This window comes from Xiphophorus couchianus, chromosome 11 (assembly GCF_001444195.1).
Source record: "Xiphophorus couchianus chromosome 11, X_couchianus-1.0, whole genome shotgun sequence".
Classification (NCBI taxonomy): Eukaryota; Metazoa; Chordata; class Actinopteri; order Cyprinodontiformes; family Poeciliidae; genus Xiphophorus; species Xiphophorus couchianus.
In genome coordinates, this window is record NC_040238.1 from 7,332,144 (window position 1) to 7,349,935 (window position 17,792).

Genomic DNA, 17,792 nt, shown 5'->3' on the forward strand with positions numbered 1-17,792 from the left:
AGATGCACAAGGGCATATCATGGGACAGAAACGTGTCAGCTAAGAGCCAACCTAATGAACATCAGCAAAAGAAAACTGAAGCTTGTTGAACAATATAGTGGCTTTACACTGAAACGAATAAGCAGCCACTTATTCGTTTGATAAAGTTATCACAACTTTAACATTGTGATAATCAGCTCTGTCTATAAATGGTAAATTAACTAAAGTTTCATAGAACTTTTCTTGTTATACACATTGCTCAAAATATGTTTACACTCAAGTAACATTAACCCTACCACCGGCGACATTGGGTTCATTTTTAAAGTGGGGGAGTAAAGGGGCTGTTTGTCACCTATGTTACACACCTTAAATGTCAAGCGCACATGTTCAGTTAACATGATGGTGCATGTCAATCAGTCCAGTGGCTTCGTCAGCAACAGACCAATTGGACTTTCTTTTTGTCCTGGATTGAACGGCCATTCCCCGGAGGAACTGAACCTCTGACAAAGTTGTGTCTATATTGCGCTGCAGTCTGGCTATTGATTTGCTCTATTGAATGTGCTGCATTCAGAGATGTGGTGAGAAATAATTGGAAAACATGGTTAAACGTTGCTAGTGGGGGACATTCACTTAAGACACACTCAGAGCATTTAGAGCAGGGGTGCCCAAAGTCTGTCCTCGAGGGCCGGCATCCTACATGTTTTAGTTCTCTCCCTGGTTTAACACACCTGGATCAAATGATGGCTTGTTAGAAGACCTAAGAAAAACATTGACATGCTGAAAAGTATGTCAATGTTCTCTCCTTGGTGTTACTACCACCAGGGAGAGAACTAAAACATGCAGGATGCCGGCCCTTGAGGATCGACTTTGGGCACCCCTGATTTAGAGCATGGAACAGAGTTTATTCCATTTCCAAAACTGGAGTCCGGAAAAATATAAAAGATAAATAAATGCATGCAGCAGACCTTATCGACAGCTGAATACTACAGTGATCAACTGTCAGGTCTAAATACCTATTAGAGACAATTTAAACAAACACAGGAAAGACAAGAGAGTTAGATTCTTTGTTTCTCGCGAGGAGAACGGACAGAGATGTGCTTTCAGTTTCAAATCTCCTACCGCTCTGAAAAAACATCTCTCGCTCCTCTGTTTTATTGATTTTAGGAACCCTATCACAGAGAGCACTGCAACTCTAAAAGGGTGGGGTCAAAGCATTTTAGTTGCAGTGCTAAATAACAATCACTAACTAAACACATGTTATCTACAATCTAAATCCTTCCTGCTCCAGGCACGGCGTCGAAAGGGACACGTTGTATAGCTTCAAAGCAACGGCTTTGTAGCACAAAGAACAAAGCATTTTCCTCTAGGGTTGTAAAACTCAGCCAGGAACAACTAACACCTCCACTTCACAGGGAGTCCTGCTGAGAATATCTGTCACCTCCCTCTTCCAAGGAGGGATTAGGAAGAAATCAGAATTAATGAACACACAGAAACATTATCTAAATGTAACTACAAGGCTACATAATACAACAAATATTTGATAATACTAATAATACAATTTACCCAACATCAACTGTATGACAAAACATATTCATATGAAGGTTTTGTCAACATTACATCATATGCTTAGTGTTTAATTCAAAGATTAATGCTCAAACTGGGTTCAAAATTAATGTGCTGTGGCTGCAAATGAGTGCAGTTTCTTTGTAAATCAGTAACACAAATGCCTATGTGTTACAAATGTTCATACACAGCCTAATACAGGTGATCAAAACATAGCTATCTGAGCTGCTTTTTTGCACCTGTAAAAAGCAGGTGCAAAAATGCACAACTAGACTAGTTGTGCACAACTAGATGCACAATTAGACCAAAAAAGATATGACAAAAACATGACTGGTCAAGCATTTGGAAGATTAAAAATGTAACATGGATGACAATAATCCTCCAGCGATGATAATTCTGAGCATCAGGCCAATAAAATAATTGCAGTGCATCATCGCGTTACGGCGGCGGAGCACCACTACATTTGGATGCTCTGGGTCTAAAGCCAAAAAAAGCAGCACAGATTTTATTTTTCTGCTGCATGATCCACAAATTGTGTGGGCAAAAGATGTCTGAGTGGGACTGACTAGCTAAGCCAGACGGCTCTAATAATATTTTTTGCAATTTAAACACGGCAAAATTTTATTGTGCCTGTTTTTTAACAAATAACTGGATTGTCACAGTCAGAGACCAGAAAACCATCAAGTAGGCATATAAAGATAAAATAAAGACCCTCTCCCATGAAATCTCCATGACGTTACCGTATGCTTCTATTTTTCCAAAAGCAATTTAGCGCTCCTCTGACCCTATGGCTTTAACGTCAATCTCACTGTCATTTCCCGCAAACAACTTAATGGACCTGAGATATGACTCATTTGAAATATTTTGCCTTTACAGGACTGGCTTTTGGACAAGCAAAAAGAAAAAAAAAGAATACTATCCCTGCAATTATTTTTCTAAACTGACTGTACTTCCTCTGTGCATTTGGCCCGGACACATAAACATACGTAGCTTTCTCTAAATGACAATGTACTGGTCTGGAAAGGCTTGATCTAAGAAACATGAAAGGTAAGATGAACTCAAAGAGATGATGGGAGGCAAAGACGGACAGCCGTGGGACTGATGACGTAATCAATTTCAAAAGGACTGATGAATCTGGGAAATCTTGAAAAATGGAAATGGACTTAAAGGGATGTCACGTGATGAAAGCCAGACCTTTTGACCAGGTACATACTATGGTGCAGGAATTCTTTTGCGATCAGGAAAACTGCGGTTCTATTTGGATTTGCAATTGAGGGTGGCAACAGTGTTGGACCAGGTATGTTTATCTATCTAGGAATTTCAAAATGGCGCCGGTTTAGCTGGCTGCCTGCAGACGCAGCTCCCGTCGTGTGTGTGTTAATCTGTGTATATTTGCTGTAACCGATTAAGGATCCGTGCTTAAAGAACCCATAGATCATCAGTTAAGCTTCCACAGTGGATGTGGTTCTGTCAGTTCTGTCGCTGTTCTCTACGGAGTAGAGGCATGATTGTTACGGAGAACCTCGCCGAACGGAGCAGGGGCATTGTTTACACGCGTGAACAGCTGATGGCGCTGTGTAAGCCTCTGCTGCGGCCCGGAGACAGGCCGGTGGTCCCAAAGGAGCTACGGAGGAGACGACGGGGCTGCAGGTCTGGAGCTAAAAGGAGGGGGAAGAGGAGATGGCACAAACCGGCGATACCGGCGATTATTGTGCGGAACGTGAGGTCTTTGGGGAATAAGACAGATGAAATCACGGCGCTGGTTAGGACCCAGAAGGATTACAGGGAGTGCAGTATCTTCTGCGTCACGGAAACCTGGCTACACTCGCTTATTCCAGACTGCAGCGTGGAGGTTCCTAGATTTTCCTTGGTGCGGGGGGATAGGGACTTTTCCAAGAGTCGGAAGAAGAAGGACGGCGGGATTGCACTTTATGTGAGTGAGAGGTGGTGTAATCCCGGTCATGTTAACGTGAAGGAACAGATTTGTAGCCCGGACATTGAACTTCTGGCTGTGGGAATGCGGCCGTATTATTTACCGAGGGAGTTTATGTCCGCCATTTTGATCGCTGTTTACATTGCCCCATCAGCTGATGCAGCGGTGGCCTGTGACGTCATCAGCGCTACTGCAGCCAAACTACAGACTAAACACCAGGACGCCTTCATGGTCATCACAGGTGACTTTAACCATGCCTCATTGGACAAAGCGCTACACAACTTCCAGTAGTATGTTGACTGTCCCACCAGGGAAAACAAAATGCTGGATCTCCTGTATGCTAATGCCAAAGATGCATACAGCGCCACAGCCCTGTCCCCCCTTGGCAGGTCGGACCACATCTTGGTAAGGATGACTCCCAAGTATGTCCCCTTAGTGAGCAGGCAGCCTGTGCGCATCAGGACGGTGGGGAGGTGGACACAGGAGGCAGCTGAGGCACTGCAGGACTGCTTTGGGTCGACAGACTGGGATGTGCTCTGTGGGCCTCATGGGGAGGACATCGACAACATGTCTGACTGCATCACAGAATACATCAGATTCTGTGAGGACACTGTCATGCCAGCCCGGACTGTGCGCTGCTTCTCCAACAATAAACCCTGGATTACCAGCGACCTGAAGGCACTTTTAAACAAAAAGAAGATGGCTTTCAGGTCTGGAGATAAGGAGGAGCAGAGGAGAGTCCAGCATGAACTCAGAGAGACACTGAGGACATGCAAGGACAACTACAGGAGGAAGCTTGAGTCCAAACTCGAGCAGAACAGTGTGAGAGATGTGTGGAAAGGAATGAAGAACATCGCTGGAATGAAGGGGAAGGACACACAGATATCTGGGGGCCGGGATAGAGCAAACCAGTTCAACCAGTTTTTCAACAGGTTCAGCTCACCTCCTGCTACTCCCATACCACCACCAGCCCCCCACACATCCACACTGCCCCAAGTTGTTCAATCCACCTACTGGCATTCTCCAGCACACCACCTCTCCTTCAGCCCCCCATCCCCTCCTCTTCCCCCATCTCCACTGCAGACAACAACACCTACCCCCAGCTAACGGTGACTACAGGCCAGGTTGAGAGACAGTTGGAGCGATTACACCAGGGGAAGGCTGCAGGACCTGATGGCATTACACCACGGATCTTGAAGACCTGCTCCATCCAACTGGCCCCTGTACTGGCACACATGTACAACCTCAGCTTGAGGCTGGAGAGAGTCCCGCTGCGGTGGAAGACATCACGTGGTTCCTGTTCCCAAGAAGCCAAGGCCATCTGACCCAGAGGACTACAGACGAGTCGCTCTCACATCTCATGTGATGAAGGTCATGGAGAGACTGGTCCTGGCCCTGCTGAGGCCTCAGGTGAGGACGTTTCTAGACCCCCTGCAATTTGCCTACCAGCCCCACTTAGGAGTTGACGATGCCGTCATCTTCCTGCTGCAACGAGCACTGTCGCACCTGGATGGTGGAGGAGACACTGTGAGAATCACATTCTTTGATTTCTCCAGTGCCTTCAACACCATCCAGCCTCTGCTGCTGGGTGAGAAGCTGCGGAGGATGGGTGTCAACGACTCAGTGATCTCCTGGGTGACTGACTACTTGACAGGCAGGTCACAGTTTGTCCGTCTGGGCAGTGTCCTGTCTGATGTGGTGGTCAGTGACGTAGGGGCTCCACAGGGGTGCTTTCTCCCTTTCTCTTCACCTTGTACACCACTGATTTCCAGTACAACTCTGAATCATGTCACCTACAGATGTTTTCTGATGACTCAGCGGTTGTCGGGTGTATAGGGGAAGGAGGGGAGGGGGAGTACAGGACACTGGTGGACAGCTTTGTGGAGTGGTCTGACCAGAATCACCTGAGGCTCAACATTAGTAAGACCAGAGAGAGGTTGATTGACTTCAGAAGGAAGAAGATACCTTCACGGCCACTAAAGATCAAAGGGGAGGAGGTGGAGGATTACAAATACCTGGGAGTTGTAATCGGCAACAGACTGGACTGGGCATCTAACACTGACGCTGTGTGCAGGAAGGGGATGAGCAGACTCTATTTTTTAAGGAAGCTGAGATCCTTCAATGTGTGCAGCAAGATGTTGGAGACCTTTTATCACAGTGTTGTTGCCGGTGCCATCTTCTTTGCTGCTGTGTGTTGGGGAAGCAGCATCAGAGCCAGCGACTCTAATAGACTAGACAAAATCATCAGGAAAGCTGGCTCTGTACTGGGACTAAGGCTGGAGTCCCTGGAAACAGGAGTGGTGGAGAGGAGGACACTGAAGAAGGTTCTGTCTATTATGGACAATAAACAGCACCCTCTCCACAACATAGTGGACAGACAGCGGTGCACCTTCTCACATAGGCTGCTCCAGCTCCGCTGTCGTAGGGACAGATACAGGAAATCCTTCCTGCCACATGCCATCTCACTGTACAATAAAAGCTAAATCTTTGTTCTGCACAAATCAGTCCAATTTCGCACAACTGCACTGTGGCACACTTGCTGTACATATATTTACATATACATACTGTTTCTGCATTTTTGAATCTTTGCAAGGACTGCTCTAAGCTGCTTTTTATATTGACAGCATGTTATATTTTATTTTTATTTTATCTTGTCTACAATTGCTACTCAGTGGTGGTTGTTGTGTGTCTTGTCTCTATGCTGCTGTAACTGCGAAATAATTTCCCTGCTGGGATAAATAAAGTAATTCTATTCTATTTAGATCGGCGGATGTGATAATGGATGGATGTAACAGAGATCTAAGTTTTGTCTGAGGGATATAATGGAGTTAAGAGTGACTTTAACACTGATGTTTTTAGTAATCCAAATGCAGGCCGATGTGAAGACTTATTACGGATGCAAGTGGAACAGGTGAGGACATATTCTTTGAAGTCTTTATGTATGGATGGCCACCAGCATCTTTGATTGATGAGGGATATGGTTTGGCTGATTCCTGGATGAGCTGAGGATTTAGCAGAATGTATCCAATGAATGAGTTTGGCTCTGACTGATGTGGGTACGTACGTATGCTCTCAAGGGTAATGTAGTTTGACTGTAATTACGGATGAAACATCTGTAGAAGTTAGCAAAACCAAGAAATCTCTGCAGCTGTTTGCTAGCTTGAGGGAGTGGCCAGTTCATGACTAGTTGAGTTTTCTTAGAGGTGGTTTGTACCTTTCCACCCTCAGGGATGAACTCCAGGAATAAGATGGACAATTTGTGGAATTCACGTTTCTCTGCTTTGACATAAAATCTATTTTCAAGGAGGTGTTGAAGCACGATGGGGACATGTTCTATGTTCTGACAGGGTTTTAGAATAAGTAAGAATGTCATCCAGGTACATGAACATGTTAAGTAAATCACAGAGAATGTCATTGACTAGAGCTTGGAAAAAAAAGGGCTGGAACGTCGGAAAGACTGAAAAGCATGATTAGGTATTCAACGTGTTCAATAGGAGTTTTAAAAGCAGTTTTCCATTCATCCCTCTGGCGGATACGAGATGGTACTGTAGATGTTGGAGGTTGAGTTTGGAAAATACTGTGGCATCTTGCATGGGTTCGTGGGTGGAAGAGAGGAGAGGAAGAGGATACTTATTCTTGATAGTTATTCGGTTTAATCCTCTACAATCAATGCAAGGGCAGAGCAAACCATCATTCCTTCTAACAAATCTGGCACCTAAGAGAGATGATGAGTGATGGATTATGCCCACGGATAAATCTTTAATCCAAGTTTCCATTGCCTCTCGTTCGGGTCAGGAAATGTTTTATAGACAACTGGAGGGTCGTGGTGCTCCTAGAAGAAGATCTACGTAACAATCATGAGGACAATGTGGTGTTTGAGAGACGGCTTTACTTTTACTAAAAACTTATGCAAGATTATGCTATTCAGAGGGAACATGAGACAAATCAGAAGGGTCAGCCTCAACTTGAGCTGCTGGAGCTGAACTTGGCGGGATGGTTGAACGGAGGCAAGAAGCATGACATTCGTATGACTAGGACCCAATATGTAAATCTGACCAATTAATGTGAGGATTATGCTGCTGTAACCAGTCAAAGCCCAAGACTATGGGTGTGTTAAATGTGGGGAAAAATGTAAAAGATCTTTTCAGTTACCGTACCTGATATTACTAATTGCAATGATCTGGTCATGTAAATGATCTACGGCAGGGCACTACCATCAAGGGTGGTGACACAGAGCGACATGGGTAATTGAACTGTTTCGATGTTGGACTAAAGCAGAGTCAATGAGGTTACGACCACAACTGGAATCACCTAGAACAGACAAACTGAGAGAGTCATTAATGAAAAACAGAGTGGCAGGAAGGAGGAGCTGAGGAGATGATTGTGCATTTCTTTTATTGTGGCCCGCCAGCCTCAATGTGTCTATTAACAGGCCCTGGTTTTTGGTCGAACCAGTCAGACGGCAATGAAATGACCTGGGTAACCACAGTAGAGACTCCATGCAGTTTTGACTTTCAAAAGTAAGGTGGGTCGTGCCGATTTGCATAGGTTCAGGTTCATTCTGGGTCTGAGTAGAAGAAGAGTGAGTATTGGATGATACAGGTAAACAGGACTTTTTCAAAATAGGATTCTTCTCATTTCTTTCAAAGGATTATCTAAATAAGAGAGATTAGTTCATACAAGGTTCTGGGCACATCTAGAGTTGCCAGTTCGTTATCTGAAAGGACATGAAAAAATGCGCTTAGTGCAGAGGAGTTCCAAACTGAAGCTGTGGCTCTTATTCTGAAATCAATAGCAAAATTTGCAATTATTCTTTGACCTTGTTTGTGTCATGTTTGGTTCAATTTGTTTTGCCCACATGCAGAACGCTGCCCGCACTTACGCGGCTCAGTGATTACGTGACACGCAGCGCCGTGCACAGTGCCCTACAATGCACTGTAAGCTATGTAATGTGTTTTGAGGCAGTTGACCAAAATCCCGGACGATTTTGAAATTCCCCCCGGACATCTTTTTAGGTCTGAAAAGTAGGACATGTCCGGGAAAAAGAGGACGTCTGGTCACCCTATACTTCATACTTTCCTCGAGTATGAAAATTTTTGATGACTTTCACTTTTACTTCACTATATTTCCGAACTTAATTGCGTACTTTTACTCCGATACATTTTCAATGTGTGGTTTAGTTACTCGTTACAAAAAAGCGCGAGAGAGAAACGCAAGTGTTTTGACCCCACCTACTGATTAGCAAGTAGCAAGTAGGCTACCGAACAAAATCGGTACCATAACTATGCAGATGACACACAGCTCTACATTACGATGTCACCAGGTGACTCAGAGCCCATCCAATCACTGAACAGATGCTTAGAACAGATTAATGTGTGGATGTGCCAAAACTTTCTCCAGCTGAACAGAAACAAAACTGAAGTTATTATTTTTGGACCTAAAGAGGAACGATCTAGAGTCAATGCACAGCTTCAGTTATTACAGCTAAAAACTAGAGATCAGGCCAGAAACCTGGGAGTAGTGATGGACTCTGACCTGAACCTCCAGAGCCACATAAAGACAGTTACAAAGTTGGCCTTCTATCACCTGAAGAACATTTCCAGGATTAAAGGACTAATGTCTCAGCAAGATCTAGAGAAACTCATCCATGCGTTCATCTTCAGTCGTATTGATTATTGCAACAGCGTCTTCACAGGTCTGTCCAACAAATCAATCAAACAGCTGCAGCTGATCCAGAATGCTGCTGCTCGCGTTCTCACTAAAACCAGGAAGATAGAGCACATAACACCAGTTTTAAAGTCCCTCCACTGGCTCCCTGTAGCTCAAAGAATAGACTTTAAAATACTGTTGTTAGTTTACAAATCACTGAACGGCTTAGCACCACAATACATTAAAGATCTGCTGTTGTTGTATCAACCTTCCAGACCCCTCAGGTTCTGGTTCTGGTCTGCTCTGCATCCCCAGAACCAGAACCAAACGAGGAGAAGCAGCTTTTAGCATCTATGCACCACAAATTTGGAACAAACTTCCAGAAAACTGTAAAACAGCTGAAACACTGACTTCTTTTAAATCTCAACTAAAAACCCACCTGTTTAGAATTGTATTTGAAATGTAATCAATTACAAATTTATTGATGGAACTTGACTTAATGACGTGTTTTGATTGTTGATTCTATGTTGCATTGTGTTTCTGTGTTTGTAATGATGTAAAGCACTTTGAAATGCCTTGCTGCTGAAATGTGCTATACAAATAAAATTTGGTTGATTGATTGATTGAATGTTTCATTGATTATCTTTCCAAAGCAACTCTAAACAGGTGGGTTTTTAATCTAGATTTAAAAGAGCTCAGTGTTTTGGCTGTTTTGTAGATTTCTGGGAGTTTGTTCCAGATTTGTGGTGCATAAAAACTGAATGCTGCTTCTCCATGTTTGATTCACAGGATGCGGAGCAGACTAGGGATGCAAAGCAGACCAGAACCAGAAGAACTGCTGAACTCTTAACTGGATTGCACTCAAAAACTGGTCTCCACTTCATACCTTGCACATGTACATAACTAAATAACTTCTATTTTACTGTCATTCCTGCACTTTATATTTTATATTTATATTTATATTCCGGAGTAACCTCATAACATTGGAACCTCAAAACATTGTTCTGAGCCGTATGCAACGAAATTTCGTTCTGTATACACCCTGTGCATGCAAAATGATAATAAAGTCAGTCTAAGTCTATGTCTAAGACCTGAGAGGTCTGGAAGGTTGATACAACAGCAGCAGATCTTTAATGTATTGTGGTGCTGAGCCGTTCAGTGATTTATAAACTAACAAAAGTATCTTAACTACTGTGCGTTCTTAACATTCTGTTTACTCCCCTTGTCCTACGGGTCAAAAATGACCCACCCTAATAAAAGTCCCAAAATGAAGCAGTTTACTTGAATTAGAAATCCAAAGTCTATTTTGCATGATGAAACAATCTGTTATTTATCAATTCAACTTAATTTATTTCATTTTTATCATGTATTTTTTTGTTACACAATACAAAAAGACGATCAACAGTATTATACTTTTCTTTTTACGACAAACCAACTGTCATAAGTTTTCTTTTACATAGTAAAAGTTTATTATTGTTATTATATAAATGTGAAGTAATTACTGCTGAATTAACTATATTGAAAGGGAAAAAACATCAAGAATCTGTAACTTTTTGTTAACAGTTCATTCTTTTATACTATTTAGGATGTCAATTATGAAAATACTACTCTCATACAACATCCTTCAACATGAAATGTTGAAGATGTTCAACATAAGATGTTGATCATAAGATGTTCAAAATCTTATGTTTAACATCCGGCAAAATTATTTCTCAGGATGTTAAATAATTTTGCAGGATTCATGTTCATCTTGCAAATCAAGATGTTCAAAGATTTTGAACATCTTGACCATATGTTGTTCAAAATCTTATGATTAACATCCTGCAAAATTATATAAGATGTTCAACATCTTGTGTAAGACAGTATGTGTGAACATACGACAGGGGTGTCCAAACTTTTTGCAAAGAGGGCCAGATTTGATAAAGTCAAGATGCCTGGGGGCCAATAGTTTGTTCGGACAATTTTTAACTACAAAAGTGTCATGCAAATACACACCGTTATAAAACAATTTTCATTGTCACAATTATCTTTATTTTTCAAATGACAAAATAACCAAATATAAGCCACTCAGGCAACTCTAAAAGCAGAAATTCTGCTTTTCTTTCATATCTGGAGAGTCAGATAACATTGAACAAACTGTATAAAATACCTTAAATTTACATGAGTTTAAAAATATCTTTGCCTCAAGAACATTTTAAACAGGAGTTATAAGTAATGCAAAGTTGTCTGTTATTATTAAATTTTAAAACAAGTGAATTTTGCTCTTGTCATTTACAATATCTTTCAGAAAGTTTAGTTTGTATCACATCGACAGGTTCATAACCAAATCTTACTCAAGAGTTTAATAAAAATAAGTGCCATAAATCCAAGTGCATAAATGTTCTTTTGGCTTTTCACTGCTGATAGTGACAGACGTTACCGTTCAAAACACTCAGTTTTATGTCCTCAACTCTCAGTGCCACACTGTTACTGCCAGGCAAACATTCGCAAATTCTTGCTTCTTCTCAGGGCAAAATGTTCTCCACCATTTTCATAACACAGTTTTGATAAATGTATCTTCAGTAAAAGGTTTGCCATGTTTAGCTATTAACATTAACATCGTAGCTTGCTTTGGTGGTATTTTCTTTTGACTCAGGCCCAAAGAAATCGCTGTTGTGATGCCAGTGCAGCTTGGAGCTGCTTCAGTTTTTCAGCACGGTGACTCCCTGTTAGCTTGTTGTATGTGTTAGCATGTTTAGTCTGGTAGTGTCTCTTTACGTCAAAATCCTTAAACAAGGCAACCATCTCATTACAAATTAGACAAGCACAATTGCCTTGATTTTCAGAAAAGAAGTATTATAATTCCCACCTCTCTTGAAGGCGGCGGCCCTCACTGTAAACTTTCCTCGTTTTCTTTGCAGTGGCCATGGCAGAAATGAGTGGAGAGCGGTTCGCTGCATGGAGGCAGAGACTGATAGTATTAAAGTGGTGCTGCCACCATTTGGTGAAAGGAGGAATTACAGTTTCAAGTTTTATGATTTATTTATTCTGTTTCACAGTGCAGGCGGGCCATAAATAATACATTATAAGACCGAAGCTGCGGGCCGTATGAAATCTGGCCGCGGGCCGTGATTGGCCCCCGGGCCGGACTTTGGACATGCCTGACATACGACTTACAACCTGTTGGACAGTGAAACATTTACTCACAGCTTCAGCGAGGAATCAACTAGGGGTACTTTGATTTAGGGCACCTTTACATCCTATATACTGAATTTGTTTTTATTATGTCTGAGATTGTTTTTTGATGTGTTTGGGAGCTTGTGTGATGTGAGGGGTTAGCTGCAGGTGCAGATGCAAGTTCAATTCATACATCAATCCAGTTTATTTAATGTGTGTGTATGCTTGCATATGCGGGTATGTAGGTGGGTGTGTATGTATTAGAGAAAGTTTGTGTGTGACCTTTGGGTGTGTAGGTGTGTGTGTATGTATTAGAGACAGTTTCTGTGTGACCTTTGAACTTTCTGCTGTTTAAATGGTTTTATAATTCACGGGTCAGAAATTACCCACAAGACAATCTTTGTACCCTAGTGGTGTACAGCCCAAATGGAAACATAAACAAAAATAAAGTATCACTTTTTCTAATGATGGGGTCAATTTAGAAAAAGTCATAAAATTTCAAGTTGAAAACGGATAGTTTAAGGTATTTTTTCTACAGCTAAACATGCCAGTGGGTCACTTTTGACCCGCAAGACAACACAAGGTTTAAAGTCTATTCTGTGAGCTACAGGGAGCCAGTGGAAAGAAAAAAACCAGGGTAAATATCCAATCCATCCTTGTGAGATGACGCTACAACGTCACTGGTATGGGAAATGTAGTTCTTTAAAGACAATTTCTTACACTTCCGTAAAGTTAAACAGACGTTAAACTACAATACCCACCTTTCTGTGCGCACAGCTACTTCTGTTGACCGCAGCCTGTAGGCTACTAATATAGACCGGCTGTCTCTGACATAAGTTTCAAACAACGCTTTAAGAGGTAATACAGAAATATGTGCCTTAGTAACGATGTGGTCAGAGTTAAAAATCCTTCGACTCCTCGCAGCTTGTTATATGTACGCTGTTAAAGCTGCCGCTGCTAAAGAAATTGCTCAGCTGTCGGATAAGGACTAGCTAGCAGCGGTAACAGCTCACATGCTGCACGATACCGGGTTGTTACAGAACGGTGACATCTAAACAGAATTATCAGACAATAAAACGCGAAAACAGGTGGCTTTAAAGTTGACTGATAAAGTTAGAACGGTTTAGACGTGGAACAAGCAACACTGACTCTTTATTCTGTAGGATTTTGAATTCAGGAAATTCAGTTTTATCTGAAAGGGTTTTCCAGAACTTGCGTCACTCAACATGTCTGTTTATTTCAAAACTGTGGGATAGCTGGACATCCTGGTGTCCGGGGAACACTGAGCGAGGACAGTTTCTAATAACTATCCTCGCTGTATTAGTTGTCTAATATGACTCTTCTAATGAAGCAGTTGCATTAGACCTTTGTTGCGCATGTTGAATAGATAAAGTTTGTGCTTTCAAGCATACTACCATGTGAACTTATTTCTGTGTGCATTTTCTGCGTTAGTCTTAGGAAGAACCAGTCCAGCTGCGGTGACGATAGACACAGGGACCGATGTCTCCTCCGCGTCTTACAGGTGCTCTTCGTTCTTTCTCTAATGTCAGCAAGAGGGAGGATCCCACGGAGCAGCTTTATGACCTGAAGGTGAGGCCAAAAAAGCAAATTATATCTCTCTCTCATAATGAATAAGTATTTAATCTTGTCTAAAGTACAATTAAATATTACTCAAGAACTTTTAATTCTTCAAACATCGTTTGCTTAGAAAAGCCAGATAGTGCCTTAACTTGACATTTTGTTGCATGGAATTTCTGGGGAAAACATTCAATAAAACAATTTGGCAAAAGACAAGGTATTTGGAATATACTTAAAGGTTATCAATTACCATGATTGGACACTAAAAATCTGTTTTTTATCATTTCTCTTAACTTTTAACCTTGACATAAGTACATCTGTCTGATGTCTCGGGGAAAAGAGAACTTGTGAGCAAACAAATCACTAAAGTTCTAAACACTCCAGTGTTGAATAGATTTGAAAATAAAAAAACAAAAATGATACCCAGCATCAGTGTGAATTAGGATCACTGATTTAAGGTTAAATGAAGTGTGATATGTTGTAGTTTTGTTTGATTTAATGTGACAAGGCAATGAGGGAATTTGTGCTATGTCGCTGAGAAGATCAAGTTAAACAACTGCCTTTCACAAACAAGTCATGTCTACTGATTTTAGAGCATTTTTATAAAACTCAAATTGCCTTAAAAACACTGAGACTTAAGGATGTGAAAACCTTCCACGCTGCAGATGTGATCAACATTCATTCAGTAATTCTGCAAGAATTTACAACAGTTCATTCTTTTATGCTTTTATTCTTTTCAGATTCTATATATGAACAACAAGGACGTTTTCTTTTAGAAGTTATTGATATTTAATTTTCCCTTGGCATCAATAAAGTATTTTTGAATTTAAATTTGATTTGTATTTTAATAAACTTTTGAACCTTTTGATAATAATAGGTCCAGGATCACTTAAAAATGCCCACTGAAATGACACTGAGTCAATTCATATTTTGTTTCATAGTCGATCAAGACAAGAGACATAGAGGAATTATTAAAAATAATTTTAAAAATGTAGAAAAGATATTGACAGCATTGTTGTAAGTAACTCTAGTCTGGGGATCTCTAGAAGGAAAGCTGAGTGCAGATGTAAAACATCTGCACTCAGCATGTTACTGATTTAAGTGTGTAATGATTTAAGTGTGTAATAAGGTCCTGAGGACCTAAGTCCCCTCTGTATAACAGCTCAAAGCTTCATAAAACCTTAGACCGGCCCTGTATGATGAACTAAATCAGCTGCACTACGCATATCTAGCTGGATATAAAGGGACAAGTATATTTATGTGGCTTTACTCTTCCATTTCATGTCTGTTGAGTTTTTGATAAGCGGCATAGAGACTGGATTGGTTGACCAAGCTTTATGGAGGCCGCACGGAAATCTGGCTGACTAAGTGGACAAAGCGTTTGATATGGTTAGATGGATCATGTAACCGGAATAATAATATTTAAAAATAGTATAAAACCAGCATGATGCGTGACTACAAGGTGAGTAAGAAAGCTCCTCGCAGAACCTGCTTGATGAGCAGGCACATGCAAAAGGGGGCGGAGGTGCTTGAGCCCCTGCCCCTTTTATCCTTGATGCCCCTAGAGCCCTTTTTGAGTTTTTCTCTTTATTTTTTTTTTTCTATTTTTTTATTTATGTATTTTTCATCTGTGTGTCAGGATGCCTGCTTGTGCCTCTCGAGAATAATATTTAGTTACATATAACAATTTAGCAAAAATAAATTAGTCTTGCTGTCCTCGGTCTAATAATGACTGAGGATTCTCACAGCCTCCATGTTGTTCAGACACTGAGCAGGAGGAGGGCAGTCGGACTGTGCCCTCTAACTATCAAATTATGGGCAAGAATATTTTTTTTCTACATACACTTGCAGGGTTTCCCCCAGTGTATTACTACAAGCCTGGTGGGTCACCAGGCTTTACTTGTGCCAGGCTAAGCATTGCTTATCTTTTCAAGTTATTTTAAAAAATGTTTGTATTTTTTAAGATTTTATAGGTGGTTTTCAGGTATTAATTTTCCAATCTTTCAATAACATAATTATCGAGTGATATTTTAACATTTCCTGTTAAGTTTAAATAATATTTAACTCAAAAACACGATGAGCCGCTTTGTGAATGACTGCCCGAGCATCCAACCAGCTGGCTTAGCAAGTTTTCTGGGGGAAACCTCACACTTGTCTGTGAATAAAAACGTAGGTCTGATATTGAATTGAGCAACGATTTTAGATCGGACATATTCAACACACCTCACACTGCAGGACTTTGTAAGATTGTCGTAAAGGGAAAATCGGGGCAAAAAAAGAAAAGAAAAGGCTTTAGTGGGAACACCAACATGCAGAAGCATTATCTGACAGTTCTTTCCTTCCCCCTTGACCCTGTCCCCCACCCGGGCCGCAGCAAAATTGCCAAGTCCTGACTGGTCTGTGGTAATAAAAAGGTTGGGGACCACTGTCCTACACTTCTCGTTTCAACTCATCCAGTCTGGCGTTTGTAGTGTCCATAATGATTTTAACAAAGCCTTTGAAATTGTCCTGTTGTTGTTGAAGCAACTCCATGTACATTTCCTTCTGCTGGCTCAGTAACTATTTAACTTGTATGAGCGATACAAATTCCTCATTCGGTCTCATATCGGTCTTGGGTCCTTTTGGAGCCATTATTTCACTCAGTATTTTTACCAAAAGTTTTTCTCAAAGTGATGATAAAAGTAGAATACTTTTCTCAGTTGAAACGTGATGGCGGTGTTCTTGCTGAGTTGATTCCACTTCCGGTAGTGTTTCCCTCCAAAACGTACATGATGATTATCTTCCATCTTTTTGTAAAAGTCTGTTTTGTCATGTAATTGTGACTAGTCGACTAGCTACCTAAAGAGTCATTGCAGAGTAAAGAATCGATGTGTCAACTAGTTGGTGTAACCCAGAATTAATGCATGTAATTCTTCCTGTATTTATAGACCCATGGGTTTTTTAAAACCAGGTGTCTCTTTCCTAGTTTATTTCTCTGCGACTTTGCCTGACACTTTAAATGGAATTTGGGGCAATATGCAGAACTTCATTTTACCAGGCTCAGCTCTCATTAAATCTGCTCAGCAGAAAATGTGCTTCTCCAGGGAAAAGATGACTGGAGTCACTCAGAGATCTCCCAGTTTGTGCTAAAATGCTTAGTTTTAGAAGGTATTCAGATACTGATTGTAGTTGAGTCAGTGTGTTAATGCTTTTCCTGGCCTATGAGCCCTGAACTGTCAGACTTGCTTAGATTTAATACCTTATTACACTAATGAGGTACTGTTTAAAAATACATAACAAAATGTTAGGCTCATTAACACTGGCTTCTGCAGAACTGCTGTGGATGAATGCGAGTTGTAATGTAAAATGTGAAAATAAAACCTTTTTGGCTTTTCTTAAACTATGTTGGAAATATTAGCGTTTAAAAAAAACTGGTATGAAAAATGATTTTTTTTACAACTTTTGTTTTTTCTTCTAAATTTTGTTTTGTTTTTACAGATAAAGACCAGAGACTAATCATTTCCCCACAATTAGATATCAATAGAAAATGTGCATACTACATGAGGAAATAGATTGGGCTCTAGAGACTCTCTGTCTAATAGTGAGTCTTACTCCTTTCTGTGGCTTTGATAACTTAAGTGTGATGCTTTATGTCGCCATCTACCAGACTTTATCTGGTTTATGCCAAACATGTACTCTGTTCTGGTGTTAAAAAAATTATATTTTAGACTAGGGCTGAAACGATTCCTCGAATTATTCGAGTACCTCTATTATTAAATTCCTCAAGGAAAATTTATCTGCCTTGAAGCAAATTATGTTTTATTATTTAGTGCACAGTTTTCCGGCTGGCTCATTATTTGCGTTGCGCAGCGCTCTCACTTCTGCCTAAGAGTTTTTGACGAAAGCTAAGTGTTAGCTTAGCTTTCGTCAAATTTTAAAGTTCGGTCTGGGAGGA

The 17,792-nt window shown here is 40.9% G+C and overlaps 1 protein-coding gene across 2 annotated transcripts in view; it reads left to right on the forward strand.

The window, feature by feature from the left end:
• The first annotated feature begins 13,018 nt into the window (after positions 1-13,018).
• Positions 13,019-17,792, forward strand: part of ascc3 (activating signal cointegrator 1 complex subunit 3) — a 238,337-nt gene continuing 233,563 nt past the window's right edge. Inside the window, exons 1-2 of one of the 2 annotated variants that reach the window (XM_028030745.1) lie at positions 13,019-13,138; positions 13,733-13,870. In XM_028030745.1, coding sequence (XP_027886546.1) covers positions 13,781-13,870 — 90 coding nt within the window. In that variant the 5' untranslated portion in view covers positions 13,019-13,138; positions 13,733-13,780. The remainder of the gene's footprint in view (positions 13,139-13,732; positions 13,871-17,792) is intronic. The other variant, XM_028030743.1, reaches the window with a different exon arrangement.